The sequence below is a fragment of the Cyanistes caeruleus genome, chromosome 1 (assembly GCF_971803275.1).
Source record: "Cyanistes caeruleus chromosome 1, bCyaCae1.hap1.1, whole genome shotgun sequence".
Taxonomy (NCBI): Eukaryota; Metazoa; Chordata; class Aves; order Passeriformes; family Paridae; genus Cyanistes; species Cyanistes caeruleus.
This window is the reverse complement of record NC_141701.1, coordinates 133,393,505-133,414,325: the sequence shown is the minus strand read 5'-3', so window position 1 is coordinate 133,414,325 and position 20,821 is coordinate 133,393,505. Positions and strand designations below refer to the sequence as shown.

The window sequence follows — 20,821 nt, the reverse complement described above, 5'->3', positions numbered from 1 at the left end:
TCAGAACTCTTGGGACTAATAGTCTCTAACTCATTAGTCGGATGACATTTCATTGACTCAAATATAAGTTTTAATACAGTTCACAGGTCAGTAATGGGAGTAAATTGCTTAAAATTGTGCCCTTTTGAGAGCTGTAGATACTCATTAAATAAAGGCCATTACCACCATGCTGCTATGTAGAACTAAATACCAGAAAAATTTACTCTTTGCTATTATTTTGAAGAATTTTGTTAATAACTTCATTTTGTCTACAAAATAAACCTTATGTCCATGTTTATTAAATCTATATATAGTCTACACTTTTTTTGAGCACGATTTGAAGTTCAGCACTCTTAAGTAAAACATTCAAGCAAATCTTTGAAAACTTGATTTTTATCTCTAGATTAATGGAGGTCAAATAACCCACTTTGAGGCTACCTGAACCCAACAAAATCTCTAACTTCTACATTAATGTGAGGGGTCAATTGTTTTTCATGCAGTCAGTGAGAAGAATCAATACAGAAATATACTTTCTATTTTATGCTGTGAGGTAGAATAAGCAGTTTCCTTAAGCCTTATTCTTGAGTGACTTCCCATAGAAGTAGGGTCAATTACATTGATTTGTGAAAACGTCACTTCAAGCTAGTCAATCCTATAAATACAAATGTCCAGAATATACCAGCTGGCATCTGCAGAATGTCTGCTGCAGATTTTCATGTCCACAGCCCAGGATGGTAAAATTTAGCTCCATTAAAACTAACCAGGGAATTAGAAAATCCACTGTGAGTCATCTGCTCCTGCTAAGCCGTACGTTTCTACATGACCAGCCCTCTCCTCTCGACATGAGGCTGGTTGAAAGCAGTAACAATACCAAGAGAACAACTGTGGTAGCTTCTAGCTTTTGCTGAGAAGGTGAAGGGTCTGTGCTGCAGCAGCCCTGAGCAGCTGGAGGAGGCTGGATTCTGGCTCCAGCTGCCTGCTGCCCTGGCCAGGTTAGGCTGCTGCTGCCGCAGTGTAAATGGGACCCTGCTTCGCTTGCCATGCGCCGGTCAGGACTCCCTGTTTGCCTGAATATCCTTATGTCTTTGCCCATTTGTAACTGGATGGAATTAATTAAATGCCTGGGTAAGGTCCACTGGAACTTCCTAATGAGATCCTGTGTGTATTGGCCTTGTCACAGTCAGCAGAGGGAGTTTCTAATGACAAGTTTCACCTTCCTCATTCATCTGCATATTTGTTTTTAGAAGCTGGTTTCAAATCTTTGAAAGAATATTCCCCTAACTGTACTAGATCCTAAATTATCTTTTTAAAGTGTCTATATGCAAAAGCAATTAACATTGATACCACAAAAATTATTTTCAACAAATGTCCTTTATACTTGGTTGCTGATTTCCTTCTGTGATACGTAGGACTTGCTTTCTTTTTTTAATGGCAGAGAAAACTAAAGCTACAGTAGAAAGCTTTTTTTAGATCAGCAGAATAATAAAATGTATTATCCCTTTCACCTAATAATTCTTGCTTGCCTCCCTATAAGCATGTTTAAAAATACACCGTTTCTTCTGACTCACAAAATGAACTGAATGCTGATGAGGTGCCCCACCATCAACACTAAAACAGGCACAGCGAACATGCTCCACTTGATCCTTGAAATATCTCCTACAATGGATGGTATTCCCTTACAACTGCCACAGTCAAGACTAGAATGTCTCAAAAATTTCACTGGAAAAAATTTTGATTGGTTATATCCAGATCTCTTTGGAGAATGTTCTGTTTTCTTTTGCGCTGCTATCAAAAATTTAGTAATTTGAATTTAGATGGGTGGTGAGTTAGATATTTCAGTCTTCATAAATAGCTGTACTGTCAATACATTTTGTTTGCATAAATGTTGAGGGGTTCAATTTGAAGAATACTTTATGTCTGCAGCTAGTTCAACAGCCCATTATTTTGACTGAATTATTATTATTTCATATACAGCTGGTTTTCTTCAAAGAATATGTAGTACAATTCAAGAGAAAAAAAAATCAAACAACAGTAACTTCAGAGAAATTCCATTAGGAAAATGTGCTGATTTTTTCCTGCTGCAAACTTTAACATAAGAAGTTCATGCTTGGCTACAGTACCCTTTTGTGATCTTTTTGTTTTATTTCTAGTTGTTGTTTATCTCATAATCTTTGATACCACTTTAGTAGTATGATGGATAATATTCCTAGACTTCCTGAAATTGGAAAAACTATGCTTATATTAAGAAAAGACACTGATGTGTAAAATGAGCTATGATTTTTCTAAAAATGGTTTTCTAGTTTTGATTACCATTTTTGTTCCACTTTGACTGGAAGAAGATAAATTTTTTCCTCATTCTGGCTCCATAAAATATTTCCTCATCTTATTGTTTCTTGCTGTTCCATTATATACACAGTCTTTACTCTCAGCAAAACTTTCAGTGGATGGAATGACTTCTGCCAACAACAGTTTGCTAAGTTTTTAAACTTCAGATTGTAATTACCTTCCCAGATCATCTCCTTGTCCTTTATTTTCAACTACCTAGAGATCTGTTTCCACTGACATTAACTTTACTTTAAGTCAAGGGATACTCAGTCTGGATGGGAATATCTAGGTACTGCACTTTAAGTCAAGGGATACTCAGTCTGGATGGGAATATCTAGGTACTGCACTTTAAGTCAAGGGATACTCAGTCTGGATGGGAATATCTAGGTACTGCAGTTTGAGCCAGCAGGAGAAGCTTCAGTATGACTTCCCATTGCTATGTGTTGTTTAATTAGATTTTATTCTTGCAGACACTGCTAAACAGAAACCCCAATTAAAATATGGACTTATAGGTCCTTATAAGCAGCATAACAAGTGAAGCTGATGTGCAAAAAATCACAGGTACAAGGATAAGAATATTTTTTTCTATCTGCAGGTAGAATCCTTGTTTTCATTAAAAGAAAAAAAACTAAGTTATGACTCAAATGTCTTCTATTCACACTGCCTTTAAAAATGTCTTTAAACTCCCTGTAGACAGGGATTTAAAGTAACTTAAAAATAATGTCTTGAAAGGTTATTAGGATAATAAAATAAAGTGAAAATAAGAAGAGGGCAATGTCTCAGGAAAATATGAATAAAACAAAGAGAAAACATAAAGAATATTCCCAAAACCTAGAAAAAATTTTTTTGATTGCCATATAGAAAATTCCATGAAAGTCATATATTTGAATCTTAATGCAGTAGAAAATAATCTCTACAGGCTATTATGGTAGGGATAACTATCTAGTAAACGTCTGCTCATGTTAATATAGAAAAAAAATTTAAAATACTTTGTCCACTGCGAAAAAAGAATTACTGGACACAATCAACAATGACACAAACACTACATGCAAACCACTTACACATGTCTGATGCTGCTAGTAGTTATTTTCCACCAAAGTTAGTTTAAAAGTTAGGTTGTAACTAAAATTAAACAATCCTAAAATGCTTATATTACAATATTTGGTTACTACAAGTTACAAAGTGCAGTAATGAAATGAGAACATTATCTGACCTTTCAGTTAATATAAATATTTATTTTTGTATTCATTTTATGCAATGGAATCTATTTTATGCAACAGGATCTATTTTTGTTTTCATTTTTTAATACATTAACAACTGAAAGTTATTTTCAAACAACAGTTAGTATTTTTCTTTAACCTACTTGCCTCCTTTTCAAATTTGAGACTTTCTGGGAAAAAGAGCTGTATAAAACATCTCAATAAATACACAGTTTCCTGGTGAATGTCTGTTGTTATTTGTAGGTGTTTGGACTAATTAATAAAAAAATCTCCACTTGCGTGTCCTAGTATTCATTGTTTTTATATTTCAGGTAGACATAGACTATGTTTTATCTCTACATACTAAAGTCTACTGAAGTATTAAATTTCTTAGGGTTTAAAATTATTTTTATATTATCCAGAATATTGGAGAAATATTTTTAGTAATTTATTTTCAAGGAAAAATATAATTTGTCATTTAAGTCAGCCAACATATGAATTGGAAATAAAACACAAACTTTAATTCAGTTCACCAAGACATTATTAGAGAGATCGTGGGAAGTTAACAGACATATGGCAAATTAATTGCACCATGATTTATACTTGAATAACCAGAAGAGATGCACAGATACAAGTAAGCACAAACACACACACTTGCTTTTGCAAAGGTTTCTAGTATGTCTAGAAGTGGTATATTTGGTCACTGTGTCTGAACAACACTGAATATTAATACCTATATAAGAACTATATTCTAGTCTGAACCATACTATGGTTTTAAAAATGTTTTTACAAGCAGTTAATCATTTCTAATGAACAGCAAATGAACACCAATTTTTAAAAAAAATGTCTCAGTTTTCACTTGCAAATTTATAACTAGATAGTATTTTTAAAGTAATTTTTGGTCATCTCATATTTAGTGAAGAAAAAATATTTCTAAATAAAATTTATTGTGCAGTCTGTATCCATTTCTATAAAAATAGAAATTATTTAATACAGTCATATTTTTGCATTTTATTCTCACTCTACATGTTGGTAATTCTTTTTTTTTGCATGTGTCATCTCATCAGAACAATAGTACTGTATACTGATAAATACCAATAGGGATGTCAGAAAAATATGAAAATAGCCTCACATGAAGAAAATCAAAGAGAAAGGTACTATATGTGAAGAGGGGAAAATAAAAAGAGAATTTTAAAACATTTTCTTTGGCTTTTCAGGGAAGCTTCCCTTGGAAGAGAAATGCTAAAAGCATTTTTAAGAGGCTGGAGTAATAAAAACCAGCACGGAACCAGGAGGTGCGTGGGAGCTCTTCCAGTCTGTCAGCTAAACAACAGAATGTCACAGTGCTGCAGCACCCTGGGGAGCACATACACCCTTACAGGTATATTCAAAAGAAAAAGGCTTTTTTATTACCTTAATCAGAACCTGAATATGTCCCGTGGCTTTTGATGATTTGAAGTACCAGAAGCTCATCACACAAGTCCCACTTGATTCTTTCCATATGGAGCTCTTCACATGGGCTTTTTCATTTATTAGGCCTATTGCAGTGGCCTCAAGATACAGGAAATGTCCTGAAATTAAATGATGTATTAGTGAAAAAATGTTTTACATTTTCAAATTAGATTCCAAAACTCAGCAAAGCAAATGCAGAGACATATGAAGAACACTTCCCTCATAGGTCTCATACTAGTCAACCTCTACTCAGGAGGAAAAATGACCATTCCTTGTGCACTTCTTACATCAGGAATAAACTGGTGGAAGCAGCTTAAAATTTGGATTGACTTGTGTAGAAGACTGGGAACCCTTCCATGTTTTCCAGCTGCTTTGATTACATGTCCCTGCTGAACTGCAGTACTTGCAGTTTGGACAATACATCACACAACAGCCACATCATGGTAAATTTCAGGATAAAGTCTCCTGAAAGGTAATCTTCAAAACAGCAAGTCACACTGTATAAAAAACTTGTGAAACAGGAGAAAAACTTTTAGGCATTTATAAATTACTAGGTATCCCTAATGGTTCATATAACCTTTGGTCATTTTTACTCTGTATGAATATTAATGAACATATAAATTATTTACTCAGAGAAAATTGCAAAATTACATGCCTAAAGTTAATATTTTTCAACACTGAAATGATCCTTGAGAATTCCATCTTTATTTTTAATCAGAAGCATAAAAAAATTCTCCCAAGTTTTCAAATTCATTTTTTTCCTTTGTACAAATAAGAAATGTGTATTTCATGTAAACATAATTGCATTAAAAATAACACAAATTTTTTAACTGCACATGTACTAATATTTGTATATGAATTAGGGGAAAAAAATTTTACTTCACTTGATAATGCATAAACAAATGGGCTCATTCTAACTTTGACTCTTCTTTGGCTCAGGTATGACCATAGATGTTTGTCATGGTATTATGGGATAAGAAATTTACATTTTCCCTAAGGTCAAGCATATATTTAACAAGTGTACTGGTGTATTTGTGATAATACTTTAAATATGTATATATTTCCAGACAATGCAAACGATTTTTTTTTCTACGTATTTTGGAGTTTATTGGGTTTTGTCCTTCAGCAGTTTGTGTAAATATTCAACAAATACTATCACACCTTTGTGCAACTCTGCTGTGAATATTTCAATTTAAGGTCAGTCCTGAGCTCAGCTTTGGTAACATCTTTGTCTAAGCTACAGGACCTTCAAAAACAAAGTATGAAGGCACAGAGCTTGCAGCAAGAACAAGAGCAGATGACTGAGTGCTTTGGCCAAAACAAACCAGAGATGCACTAACAAAGGAGCCTTGTTTATTTAAGGAGATTTATTTACTTATGTAACATTGTCTAAAATTAAAGTATGAATAGTCACTATGGGAAACTGTAAGCTTCCTGGAAATGACTTCAAGCTCTGGAGGAGTGGGACCCCATGGATCTCAGAGCTGAGCTAACTCACCCTTGCAAATTGCAGCCAGACCAAATGCCTCTCTCCAGACAAGTATCAAATTATCTTGCCTGATTCATATGAGTAACAACTAAGATTCAATTTTCCTAAATTAAAGTTATTGTACAAGGGTAATTAATATTTTTAGATTGTAACACATCTAATTCATTAAAAATGACACCCTGATTAGAGATTTTAGAACTCCCCTGCTGCCCGTGAAGATACGAGACATTTCATGAAGACAATTATACCTTATTTGTGAACCAGCAACGTACCAGTTCTATTTCCAAGCGTGTGGTCCCCGGGAGGTCTAAGACTTTGAGGAGAGCTGACCCCTAGCACCCAGTTAAAGTTGTCAGCCAGGGAATTTTGCCAGCCACATCTGCCATTCTCAAAGGTGCAGGAAGTTCCGCATTCACTCTCGTCTGTATTATCCCCACAGTTGTCTTCAAAATCACAGCTTTGTTCTGGTCTGTAACACTTGCCATTCTGGCACTGCCTATGGCCATGTGAGCAGGAGCCTGAAAAGAGAAGAATGAGGGTGTCCTGGTGAATCACAGTGCCATGCATCCCAGCAAGGTTACTGGAAGGTTACATCTCAGAGAGCTTAATATTTAGGAGGAGGAGGGTGGTCCAGAGCAGTTTTATTAAAAGCCTTTGGTTCCCCTGAAGTACCAATCCATTATCAGTTTATTTCTTTTGTATTCTGTCAAGTGATTGCCTAAATAAATGACTGTTTCCCTTGTAAAGCCTCAGAGGGCAAGCTCCAGCCAGGCATTCCATCACTAACAAAGCTTTCTAGTCTGACTTAATTGCTGGCATTCTCCTTTCATGTGGTGTTGGATTAAATCATTTTATTTTAGCTGCAAAGTTGAGCCTACTTTAGGAGCTCTAATTTGGAAGAAAAAACTTTTCTCTTTTAACTACAGAGGTTTGCCTTTTAATGGGTTATTTTTTTTTTATGAGTTCAATAGGTTGATGGTGTCCTTTTTGTGCAGTCTTCCTGCCATTATTGAGGGATAATTCTGCTATTGTACAGCTTAAAGATTGTAGGACTCAGACCACAGGATCTATTTCCAAGTTGCATGTTTTCACTTCAGATCAGTTTCTGCAGGACTCTGAATAAAACGTAGCACTTTAGTACATTCTGTAATCAAGAACTGAAACACAACGTTCTGAAATGGACCCCTTCCCATTTAATTTTGTACAGTCTGCTGTGCCAGAAATAAATGAACAAGCATAATTTTATTTAAAAATAGAAGTACGAATATATGAGCTCAACAGACAAAATTAAAATATGTATGTCTAAAAATTAAAATATGTACATGCCTAAAAGTTGCATAAGAACAGGGAGAATCTGAGTTAATTGATACTGAAAATCACATGGTGCTAAACACTTGTTTCCATTACCACCGCATTAACCTGAAGGAGCTAAATGACATTCATATAAGGCTGGATTTTATTAAGAGGTCCAAAAAGCTGATTTATTAGTAAAAGAGGAAAGGACATGGGGTATTCATTTGCCCCATGTTGGCAACCTTCATCCCACGACATTTGTTTCAGCCAGACTCTAAATTACAAATACTCCAAGGTGAAGGTGAAAAAACATTGTCAGAACCCTTTGCTGTAGGTTTTGGGTAAAGTGAAAACAAGTCACTTTATTTCTAGATATCAGCTAAAGAAAACAAGTGCTAACCCCTCCCTTTCAAGTTAAAATACTCCTAACATAATTCTTATTAAAATAAATTTAAAATACAAGTACATACATATTGGAATATGATAGAAATATCTAGCAAAATTTCCAGGTAAAATATTAATTTTTAATTCCTGATTTCTTAGGAATATAAAAATATGTATCAGGTCTGCTTCAAAAGACTTTGTATGATTTGGCTCTTAAAAACTACTCAGAAAAAGGAGGACAAAGTCCTGATCAAAAAGAAGCACATAAGAATAAAAATCTGATACTGACTTTGAAAGTTAAGAACATCAAAGATCTCGAAATCTGGAGACAAGAAAAATGGATAATCTCTGACCAGAAGAAAAAGACTCGTTTGAAGTTTGCAGCTACAACTTTATAAAAGCATCAGTGAAATTTTTTATTAGTATATGATCTCTGAAAATGGTCTTGTCAAAAGAATGGTGCAATTGTATTGATGGATCAGACAGTGTCCATCAGAAGCTTCTATCAATCTTCTTCAGAATTTCAGTCATTTGTGTTTTATGCCAAAGGGTGACAGAGATTTATTATAAAATTGCTGTCTAATTTAAGTGATGTATATTTTTAGTTAGTTATTATAACCCTACCTTCCTTTTAAGTGATTGCAGTAAGAATTTAGAAAAACATTTATTTTGTCAGCAAACTAGGAATTTAAATTTCAAGATGCAGTTCATACCTTGAAATATTTTCCCTTGCAGTTCAATGATTAATAATTGCAATAACTATTGAATTTTGAGATCTCTTTGTAGCATTGTTTCCAATTTCAGGTTACAAAAAAAAAAAAAAAAAAAAAAAAAAAAAAAAAGCAGAGTTGAAAAGTGGAAGTCTTTGTTTCCTGGGGAAAAACAAAAAAATCCATCTTGAATCCTGGCATGAATGAATCTTTCCAAGCATGTGTAATGAGTGATATTACACTGCCTAAGTGAGTCTGTAACGTGACTTGTTTCTGGATGTACTTCCATAGTATAGCTTCTCTTTAAATGACATTTCTAAGGCTTTGAAACTGTAGGAAAAAACTTCACTAAACAAACAAACAAACAACCTCCCCTCCCCCAGAAAACAACCCCAAACCTACATGAAAAGGAATTTGTTTTTAGAGTTCACTTTCTTCCCTACTTTTTCTGAATCTTAATTGTTCAAACACTGTTCATACAGATTCCTGTGGGGTATAAGAGAGGTATTTAATTGAGGAACTTCTTTACAAGGTTCAGTAAATTTTTTCTCCACTCAGTGTTTCTTGAGGATTATTAGTGGGTAGACTTTTTGTCCTATGTGGTAACTGCATAGACACACTAGGCTGCAGTAGACCCTTAGGGACTCTTAGAACCCCTTTCAGATAAATATCTTTTATCTTATCTTTATATGTATCCTTCAGATAAATAATCCTTGCATTGAGGAGGATTTATACAACAGAGGAAAGCAGCTGCACCAGCTAATAATCCCCTTGTTTATATACCCTGAGCAAAATCAACAGGTAAAACATTTATATTTTAAAATATATTTTTAGGAGAAGGATTAATCTCCTTAATTTATAAGTGTGCTTTTCTTAAATTGATTTTGAAAAAAATGAAATTTACTTGGAAACATCAAGAGAGAAAGTATTTTTTTCTTGAGGACAACCTGTCTTATTATTGAACACTGAAGCAAAGAAGGTCTCAAGTACTCAAGTATTTTTCCTCATTTTTTCCTCATACTCTCCTCTGCATACAATAAGGAATGGAGGTTTTCCTTTCCACCCCTTTTGCTATTAATGTATTTATAAAATTATTTTTATCATCCTTTCCAGAAGTGGCTGGACTATGTTCTAATTTGGATTATTTTAAAGTTGTTAAATTTAATAAACTGTTAACCTTCTTAAACTTATTATATTTAATAGTATCAGCACTGATATTTTCCAAACCAAATCAAAATCAGATGAATGAGATAGTTTACAATTATTGGAATAACCCATCAGTAGCTATGAAAAATGCTTCAAAATATTTTCAAAATATTTTATTTATATTTACATAGCTAGAAGCATACCTTCTTCTAAATCACAGCTGGGACTCCTGTAGAAGCACAGTCTGGTATAGAGGCCAGAGTAATTAATCAGCAGACTTAGATTGTGACATCCCAGGGATAGGGGCTCTCTGGATAATTTAGATCTTTGCGTTTTTTCCTGTAAAAATTACTCCACTATCCTTCTTGCTCTGAGTTGATATTACTGTATGACTGAAATCTATGTGTCCTTACAAAAATAATTTGTTAACAAGAACATCTCTCCTCTAGTATCTCACCAGTGTAGCCCAAGGACACAGAGAAAAGTGCTTTCAACACTGTTAATGATGCATGGTAATACTGACTTGTCAGTGCAGGAATGTGAAAAATGCATCTCATTTCAAAAGCAAAGCTTTGGAAATGAAAATAATTTTTAAAGACTTTCAGATGTTGGGGTGTTGGGGGAAAAAAAAAGATTTAAAAGGTATGATATTATATCAGCATTTTTTTTAAGAAATAGGTTTTATTTTCTCCAGTTGAGTGCAAACATTTGGTTTTGTAAGCCTTGCAAGTACTTTGACATATTGATTTGCATTCTGAGCAACTGAAAGTTAGAAAAACAACAGCTTGAGTTGGTTTGCAAAAGGGACTTTTAGAAGAAACTGCTGAGAAGCTAAGTTACTGCCACCACAAAGAGCAGATGAAAGCTCCTCCAACAAACAAAACTTCCTCAATTAATTTCTTATCTTGACCATTCCCACACACAAACATAAGAGAATTCTTTTCCAGTAATCAAATCCAGTAACATTCAAACCTCAGAACCAAAAATAACCAAAAACAAAAACAGCAAGATAGGCAATTGTTCAATATTATTGTCTCTGCCCATGACAGAGAACAGAAGAATCTTCTTTGTTTTGTTTGTTGGTACTTTGTTATTAGAAAAGTGTTGATATTTATCAGGCACTCAATACTCTTTAAGACATACCCAACCTGTGACACATTCAATGGGCCCTAACATGGTGCTTTGCATCATTTAAGGCTACCAGAAATTCTGACCTGAAGGCAAGAGGAGCTACTTGGTGCTTCTTCATACTTACATTACTGCATATAAGCATGGCAATGCTAAAAACAATATTATAAAGAGCAAAATATTCTGTTTCAATTGCTTAGATGCATGTGAATGTGCATTCACGCAAAAGAAATAAAAAAACAGGTTTTGATTAGAGAAAGCAGCACAAGGTCTTTTTAACTCCCCCACTCTTACAGTGCTGGCATACTAATACCTTCAGTAATAGAAATAGTGTATATTTTCCATGTTGCTTGAGTAATTCTACACCTATTTATTCTATAAAACATGCTAGTAGGGCAACTTTAAAGGAAGGTTTTAGTTAATCTCTTCAGGTGGTAAATCCCCATAGTGAATAAGAAGATACCTAGGCCTGAATTCATTGAAAGATGAACTCCTTCCACTGCAATATCATTGACTGTTTTTTCCCTTGCCAGAAACAAGATATAAACTACATGTTAATATTGTTATTCCAGTGCTAATCAGGTGGTCTATGTCTTCAAAATAAAGAAAAGAACAAGCAAGGAAAACTCTTGTAACAGGACACACACTTAACGGGAGCAGTGATACATCACTCCTTTTATACAGTCTTCCCTTTCCAAAGCCATGTTGAAATTTATAGCCTATCTTCCTGAGGGTGAACCAAGAAATACTAAGAGAAAAGGAATTTACATCTAGTTTTTAAGCAAAGTTTTTCCAGGAATAATAACATTCATCATATGCATCTACTAGAGTGGGAAAGACTAAATAGTAACTAAAGCGAAAAGTTTCACTCATACTCCTGAGTTTACTCTTAGCAAAAATTCAAAATAAAATTATATTGAACAAAATTTTGGGTTGCCATGTTCTGGCTCAAATAACTGAAGCCCAAATATACTGCCTGAATTGCTTAATAAAGACACAGAAAAAGAAACATTTCTTTGGTATCAGATCCACAATCCTAAAAATATGTCAAAAAGTTGCTGCATGTCCTTTAGAAGTACAGCTTGAAGCTCACATGAAATGCTATATAATTGTAGGCTGACATCTTGCCTGAAGCAGATGAGTGTAACAGTGCTTTTATGGGAGCCTGGACTGGTGCATAACTGGTGACATCCCTATCTTAGAGCCCAAAATGGTTTAGTTATGACCTGTGGTTTAATGGTGCAACTGCTATCTGATCGTTTGGGGGGTGGAAGACTGGCATCTGTATTTCCTGGTGTCAAGACCAGGCTCTGGTCAGTGGTTTCACTGGCTGCATTTCTGATGGGAGAAAAGTCTGGAGATTGAATCTAAAGTATAAGCATGAGGTAAAGCAGACACCCATAAATTAGAACAGTTTGAGCATGAGAAACAGGTTTCACAATCTCTCAGTAGCTGAGGTATTTCAGAAAGGAATTTCTACAAGGAGATCAATGAAAAGTTGGTTAACAGTGAACTAAAATAATTTTATAATGTTATAACTGAATCTGAAGGAGGAGAGATCATCACAGGCTGCACTGGAATATGTGTTTGTTTCATATTCTCCACGTACCCCAAGATGTTCCCCAAAGCATATAGTGGAAGGTGAAGCTGCAGTGCAGTGATAAATCACCTTTGTGATTTATCTTCAAACTTGCCAGAACTGCTGGACTGTGCTCACTAAATGTGACAGGCGGAAAGCACTTCCCCCAAATCCTACTCAAAGCCTGACCAAACAGTTGTGATTTAGAGTCACAGTCCTGATTCTGAGACCAGAGGTCAGAACACTGTCCTGGCCAGATTTAACCTTGGTGAGAGGGGACAGTGGACATGAAGTCCCAGAACATGAGAAACACTCATTCCAGAGCAGAAAGTATGAACAAAAGTATGTTGAGAAATCTTTCTCTGGCAAATAAGGGCAGGTAGGAACACACAGTATAAGCAGTAAAAAGTCTTTCTATTATATGTCCATGAGACCTCAGATGTTTTCCAGGAAATGGCATTTTCTTCACCATGTTAGACACTATGAGGTGGTCCAGTCACATCTTTAATTTGACATAAGACTGTTCAATATTCAAAGGGGAAGATAACAAAAAATACATCTATTATCAGCTGAGGATCTCTAGTGTTTATGAATGTCAACCTCTTCCCTTAAATCAGTATTAATATTCAACAATACAAATTTAAACTACAAAGGAAATGGTTCTGGAGAATTCTCACTTGTGTACAGATGAGATTAAAGCAAGAAAGAGCTGCAAAAAACATTATTTGCTCAGAATTTCTATAGAAAATGACAACGTTTAAACACAGCTATATTTAAACTCTTCAGAAATAGTAAGGGTCAGGTGTGGGAGAAACTAAAACTACCCAAAACTGATTGAATTGAATGTCATGACCCTGATGAACCCTCATCTGTCATTACTCAGAAGGAGTACATTTCAGGATTAGTTTATTTACCACCTTCATTTGAAGAGGACATGATGATTAAAATATTTCATTGCTGTCTTGAACAGCCTTCCACACACATGTAAGCCTCCACTGAAGAGGTCAACAGGAAAAGGAAAAATGCCTTATGTTTGATGGAGGAGAAAGACACCAACAAACTCCTTAATCACACAGTATCTTATAGAAATGTAGCTTCAAATATGTTTAAATATTTGAAAATATTTGAATATTCAAATATGTACAAATATGTACAAATATGTATTTCCCTTCCTCTGAGTTGCATGGGTTTTTTTTATTCAGACACTAGAAGAAAAATACTAAAATTATACCCATAAAGTCAGCAAAAGAGCTTTGAGGTGAGGTTCTGAAAGCAACAAGAGTTACACTTGGCACTGTTACTCTGTAATATTGTTACACTGTCTCCTACTGTGACTAAGGAATTCTGCTCCTTATCTTTTTTTTCCAGCTAGGATGAACAATTAAGACAAAAAAAAATTATTGTTCTCATTTAATGTTAATCCAATCCAGTACACTCACTTATTCCAGAAAGCATTAATAACTTTATTAACGGCATTGCCATTCAGCATGTGGTCATGTTTACCAGAACACTTTGAGGTAAACAAGTAGTAGCACATCTGCTTAGCAAGTGACTGAAAATGGAAAGAGCAGAACACTTCATGGTTGGAAAAACAGGGTTAGGAAAAGAACCCTGATGAAATTTCCTGGTGCTGCTTCACAGGATTTCCACAGCTCTTACCACACAAGCTCTGCCATTCAGCTTGGAAAGGAAGGTAAGGGAAATACAGAGAAAAGCACCAACAGCCCTGAAATCCAAGAAAACCATACTACCTAAACCCCTCATATTTACCTAGTCCAAACCTTCAGCTCTAAGTCAAATAGAAGCCAAGTAATTTCTTACACAATCTTCTTTTGAAGCTTTGACAAATTCCTTAATCTACAGCTTTTCATCAGCGTGGATCTCAAGAGCAAAGTGGATGTTGTTGACAGGAGAACTGCCAAAACCTCAACTCTGGACCTGAGGAGAGCAGCCCTCAGACTGCTCAAGAAATTAAAGTTGCCTGGGGAAATGCTTTTGCAGGTGCTGGGATCCATCCATCAGTGCTGGTCACTTTTTTAAACATCATCTGCTAATAAAGGCACAGGAGTAGGCAATTCTCAAATGTCAGAAGTCAAGCAGGTGAGGCAGAAGACCATCCTGGCTGAACAGGAATCTTCTCTTGGAAATAGGGAAAAAAAAAAGTGTAAAACCAGTGGCTGCAAGGGCAGGTGTCATGGGAAAAATACAGAGATGCTGCTGGCCACTGTTGGGAAAAAAAAGTGTGCAGCAAAAGCTCAGCTGGGTGAACTGTGGGAGGACAATAAAAGGAGTTTTTTCAAATATATTAATGGCAATCAACTGACTACAGGATGAGGATGATCTCCTCCCAAATTGACAGAGACAAGGCTGAGGTGTTTAACACATTCATTATCTCTTCAACATGGATGATGGACCAAGGGACTGATCTGACTTTCAAGCAACAAATAAATGTGGTCCTTCCATGGGCAAGAATGCTCAATAAATTTGGCAGTTAACAGTCTTTATAATACTTATTCATGTACTATCTTTGTTTATCCTAACACTAAACAGCATCCAGGCACATCTTGGGATAGTTCAGTACCTTGTGAAAGCTAAAATAACATTTTACTTGGAAGTCATATTCTGTTGAAATATTTGAGAACAGAAGTTCAGAGAATGAAAGTGAAGCTGTGAACTGTGTTGCCTGAAATATTTCTTGATGTAAAGCACAAAGCATAAACTGAACTTTCAAATAAACTTTACAAATATCCTGTTGAAAACAATGTTTTTCTTTATTTATGGTACACCCTATTGAAAATGTAAATTCCTAACTAGGAATGTAAAATGCAGTCCAAAGTGACTACTGAGAAGCATGTGCTTAAAAAATATATGTGAGTTAAATTTTGTTTCCTACACTTAGAGGAGGAGAATAAAGAACCAGACTTGTCTTCAGTCTTAACCACATAAAGGAATTTTTTTCCAGAATGTCTAGAAAATTCAAATGCTCAGCAAAGATGTAATGCACTAAATGTAAAATAAGACTAGATTCTGTGAAATAATTGAAAAAAAAATTTTTTTTCAGATTACTTTTGCTGTTGCAAGACTTAATAGTAGAAACATCTGATATTTCTAAGAATGCTCTGTACTGTGACAGTATTTCTCTAAGATGTGTGAGAAAAAGAGAAGTCATTACAGACAATTAAGACCAACTTTCTGTCTAGTTCTTGGAATGCAGAGCAGATTTACAGCTTTCATGTTCTCAGATCACCCAAGGAAAGGCCAGCTCTGAATGTGGAATATGTAACACAGAGAAATGTCTAATAAGAAGAGCTAATAATGACAGTAGCACTGGTGGTCCTGAGAATGCTCAGGTTTGGTAAAAGTCTTTTTACTTGGTTCTCCCATTAGAGAGAAAATGAAAGAGCAGAGCTCTTTAAGAGGGTTCTCCATCATAAATCTGGTACCAGAATTTCCTCTTACAATTTTTGGAGCAGTTTAGTTAGAAAAGCTATTCCCAAACCCCAGCTACTCACTGCCAAAATGAATTACCAGCTCATATTGTGAATTTAAATATAAATACCTGCCCTCACCTGCTGCTCAGAGACTCACATCAAACTGCCAGCACCAAAAGTTCCTTTCTCCTGATCTTATACTTATTTGGATGCCTGGGACACCTTTCCCAGAAACAAGACCACGGAGACCCAAAAGTTGTAGAAAGTTTTGAAGATGTTAAACAGTTTTGTGAAACAGAAAAACAAGGGCTGACAATGCCCTACTTCCAAGGACCTTAGATGACATTAATCATGTTCTGAGATGACATTAATCACATTCTGTAGGCCAGTTTCTAAAGTTGTAATCAGTTATGGGCCCAGTTTAGGCTCTGTTCTCATCTGACTGCTGATTCAAAGAATTTGTGGGCTTTAATTTCTCTGTTAGATATGAGAATAACTTCTTTGACATAAAATTATAATGAAGTATGGGAAATTTCTGCAAATTATCTGTACTTTACTGTATGTTCAAATATTGTAATTGGTAGGGACTGAAATGTATCCTTAGTCCCCACAGAATGGTGGAAAAAAATAATTTTAGCTCCCTTAAAATTACAACTCATTCTAAATTTTTGTCATTATTTTGAAAATTAGACCAATAAAAAATCTATATGATTTTCTTTTTTATTTAGTAAATGGGCACGTTGCTTTCCAACCTTTATACAATCTGGTAAGATTAGAGCTCGAAATAAAAGGAGATAGATCAGATCCCAAGCCACAAACAAGCAAAAAGAATCAGAAGAAGCTGTGAAATTAAAAAGATGGTGAAAGGGCAATATTTCCAGTTAAATTGATAAAGTACAATGATTACAGTTACACAGATTTGGAATTTAATTGGAGAAAGCTCAACAGAATTAGAAGATACACTACAAAAATCTGGGCTATATATTTTTCTCCTTCACAGTCAATAAAAGGATAATTTTCGTCATAACAAATGGACAGTACATGTAGAATTTGAATTTAAGTCACCTGTATTCATGACTACTTCATATTTAAAAGTAGTAGCTTTATATAAAGTTCCTAAACCAATCTACATATTCTAAAGTATATTTCTACCATTTTTCTGAATAATATGGAAATAATTGTATAATGTACCAGAAAGAGAGAGAAAAAAATAAAACAGGTAGATTTCTTGATTTTAAAATACCATTACGATAAACCTCTTGTATTATTGCATAGGTGAAAATAAAAGTTGTTCCTTACATGGAACTTCATTTTAGATACATCTGAGAATATGTTGCAGTTCAGGCATCAATGAAGAAAAAAATATTCACAATCTGCTGTATGTAATTAAGGCAATTACGTGGACAGATTTAATCTCCCAAAAGAAATGACGAGCCCTCTTTACATTTTTTTTTTTGTTTGGGGTCTTTGTCTAGTTGGTTGATTATTTTTTGTTAAGCTTTTGTTGTTGTTTTGGGGAAATTTTTTTATTTTTTTGGTTTCGGGTTTATTTTTATTTCTTTCTTTTCCCAGAGCTGGTTTTAAAATGCTTTAGAAATAATACTTTATTCATTTCACATCCTGTTCCCTCAGTCAATGGTCAATGCTGGCTGCTTCAAAAGAAGACATAAATGCTTTGTTATTTGTTTAGTTCTGCATAAGAGGTTTTTTTCCTCTTTTCAGTAGATCACATTATGCACTGAAGCATAAAAATTTATTATTCTTGTAATTATATATTAGTTACAAAATCTGCCAAAATTATTTCTATTTATGTGTCTGTAAACTTTTATAGATCTAATTATAACTGCAAAAGAGGGCTATAAGCAAGGTCCTTTGGCTTTTAGAGCACACTCTAGAGTTCTGAGCAATATTTAAAATGAAAATATTTTTGGCAAATCTGATTTCCTGATTATTCTATTACTTTGCACATATTTATTTTAATTATGTTGCTGACCAAATTCCAAAAATTTAAAAAAAATTTTGTGAAGTAGAAATTTGTACTAAAATGATTTAAAAATCAGTACAGAACAAAAAAATCCAAATGAACCAAAACAAAATTATCCCCAAAGAATAGAAAAACAGCAGGACTGCGTTCTTTAATGTTTGCTTTTAAAAGAAAAGGGAAGTGCATGAGTTACAAATTAAGAAACTTTGCCAGAGATATGAAGGTATTCAGGGTGATATAAGCTAGGAATAACTATGAATAAAAGGAAAAGTTTTTGTTAAAATGAACTTGCTTAATGGGACTGTACCCAGTGCTAGTTATGAACTTAAAAAACCTTTCTGATATCAGCTGCCATTGCAGGACATTCACTTCCTTATAATCCCTGTAACATCCAGCCCCCACAGGTGTGTCAATATTTTATACAACTACACTGGAGATATACAGTCACTATTTAGCAAATCAATTGCACCCTGAGTGACTGGCAATGAAAGGGGATGTTATTGAGTTACACAAAATAACACAGTCCATCTTTCATAGGTTCTGGAATCCTCTCACTACCACTCTGAAGCAGTTCCAAGAACACAAAAGCCCAATGCTCAAAAAGAGCAAAACAATCAAGGTTTTAGGATTTAACAGGAAAGAAAAGAGAAAAAGAATAATTTTGCTTCAGTATCATTCCTAAATGCTCCATGCAGACCTGATTTTACAATCCCGAAAGAGTATAGTGGATTTTTATAAAAGTCAGAGGACAGAAAATGTAAGGAATAGTTTCTGTATAAGAAATAATTTGAAACTCCTTCTGTGTGTAATAATGCTTAAGGATGATTGCATAGAGAACAATATGGAGTAGGTGTGTTTGACTGTTCACTATTTTCAGTAAAAAAAAGGGTAAAAACAAAGTCACTTTCTCAGCAAGTGGCAGAACAGTACAACTTGCTGCAAAAAATGAGGAGACTATACTGAATGTGCTTCTAGGGAAACCAGGCTTTATACAGAAGGCAATTACATTATGGTTTACTACATATCCAAAACCACATTTCGTTCATAAGGTGTCCTAAAAAGGAAATATTAGTAACATTAAAAGGAAGTATCATATATATTCAGCATCTCACTGACAGTAGAGAGGATATCAAGTGAAATGGACCTTGGTGTGATTCTCTGTTAATATTCCTATGTTCTCAAAGTTCTCAAAGACATGTTCCACACTTTTGTGATTTGCTTTTAATTTGCTGGAAATAACTGTCTTCTCTACAAACCTGAAGTCAGCAGATACCAGTTCTCTAGTCTCTGGGAATAACTTTTCTTTATTGTAGCCAGCTAATCTGATCAGGCAGCCCTTGGCAGCTGTTGTATTCCCAGATAAATGGTGGGAGACATGAGCAGAAACTCTGATAGAGGGATCTGCAATTTTTATAGTGACAACACTGCAGGAGGGAAGGGATAGAAAGAAGATAGGAAAAGCAAGTTTAGAGATCATGGAAATTGTTGTCAAATCCATGATGTCTCTTTTGTTAATATCTGTAAGTATAAAATATGATTCATGGATAACTTACGGGTTAATTAATGATCAATTCCATCGTTCACCTCCATGGGCTGCAACGAGACAGCCCAACTCACCACAGGCTGCAGGGGAACCTCTGCTCCAGCACCTGGAGCACCTCCTCCTTTTTGTTCCCTGGTACCAGCAAAGTACCCTTCTCTTGCATATTCTCACCCTCTCTCTGGCTGAAATTGCTTTTGTGCAACAATTTTTCCCTTTCTTAAATCTGTTATCACAGGGATGCTGCCACCATCACTGGTGGGCTCAGCCCTGGCCTGCAGTGGGTCCGTCCTGGAGCCAGCTGGAATTGGTTCTGTTGGACACGAGGGAAACTTCCATCACCTTCTCACAGAAGCCACACCACCAGAACCTTGCCACACACACCAAATGCAGACTCAACTGCAACTTCCACAAGGTTCAGTGTGGCCAGGGTCTCTTCCTGGGTTGATGTGGGTACAGGCAGCCTTTCACACAAGGCAGAATTGAACTCAAAAATCTTACCACACTGCAGAGACACAGCAACAGGCACAAATAGCATTGGTAGAACAAAATTGTCTTTGCATTTTCCTCCACACAGTACCATTGTGGCCCATGAGCAAAAACTGATGTTCATACAATGAAAATTTGATAAGGGCCAGCCTAAAATGATGTTTATTGTTCCTCAGACCCAGCAATTTAAATGGCTGTCAGTGGCTTTGCAGTTCAGCATTGTTGTTGCTAAGCAGCATATTGAGAACAATCTACATTGTCCTGTAGTTTACAGAAAATTACAATGCTGACTTTTAAAATAATTTTTTCTAGCTGTCCAGTGCTCACTTCCAGCCTTTAAACATTAGTGCATGTTTGGCTGAAAGAAACAGCCACCTTAGAATATATTTTTGTTGATGTGCAGAATTTCAAGGTGTTTACATAGTCGGGGAAAAATTCTTCTGAACGGTGAGTCTCTGTCACAGATGGGAACATTTAATGATTCTGTTCTATTTTGTCTTTGCACTACATTCATTGCCATATGACTCTATGTGCAGAAATAACAAGCAAAGACTCCTTAGTGCACTTCTCTTACTCAGTGATATGAATCAATAAGGCTCAGAAGAATCTCCTTTGATATGTCCACTACAAATATTATCTAAAAAATAAAATTTGATGAGGAATTGTATTAGAGTAGGCCTCAAAAACTACAAA

The 20,821-nt window shown here is 35.1% G+C and overlaps 1 protein-coding gene across 2 annotated transcripts in view; it reads right to left on the bottom strand.

The window, feature by feature from the left end:
• MALRD1 (MAM and LDL receptor class A domain containing 1) overlaps window positions 1-20,821 on the bottom strand; it is a 246,864-nt gene that overhangs the window by 118,369 nt on the left and 107,674 nt on the right. For both annotated transcript variants that reach the window (XM_086859185.1, XM_023920197.2), the window contains exons 27-28: window positions 6,717-6,962; window positions 4,917-5,074 (exon numbers count right to left, since the gene is read on the bottom strand). In XM_086859185.1, the coding sequence (XP_086715311.1) occupies window positions 4,917-5,074; window positions 6,717-6,962 (404 nt within the window). The remainder of the gene's footprint in view (window positions 1-4,916; window positions 5,075-6,716; window positions 6,963-20,821) is intronic.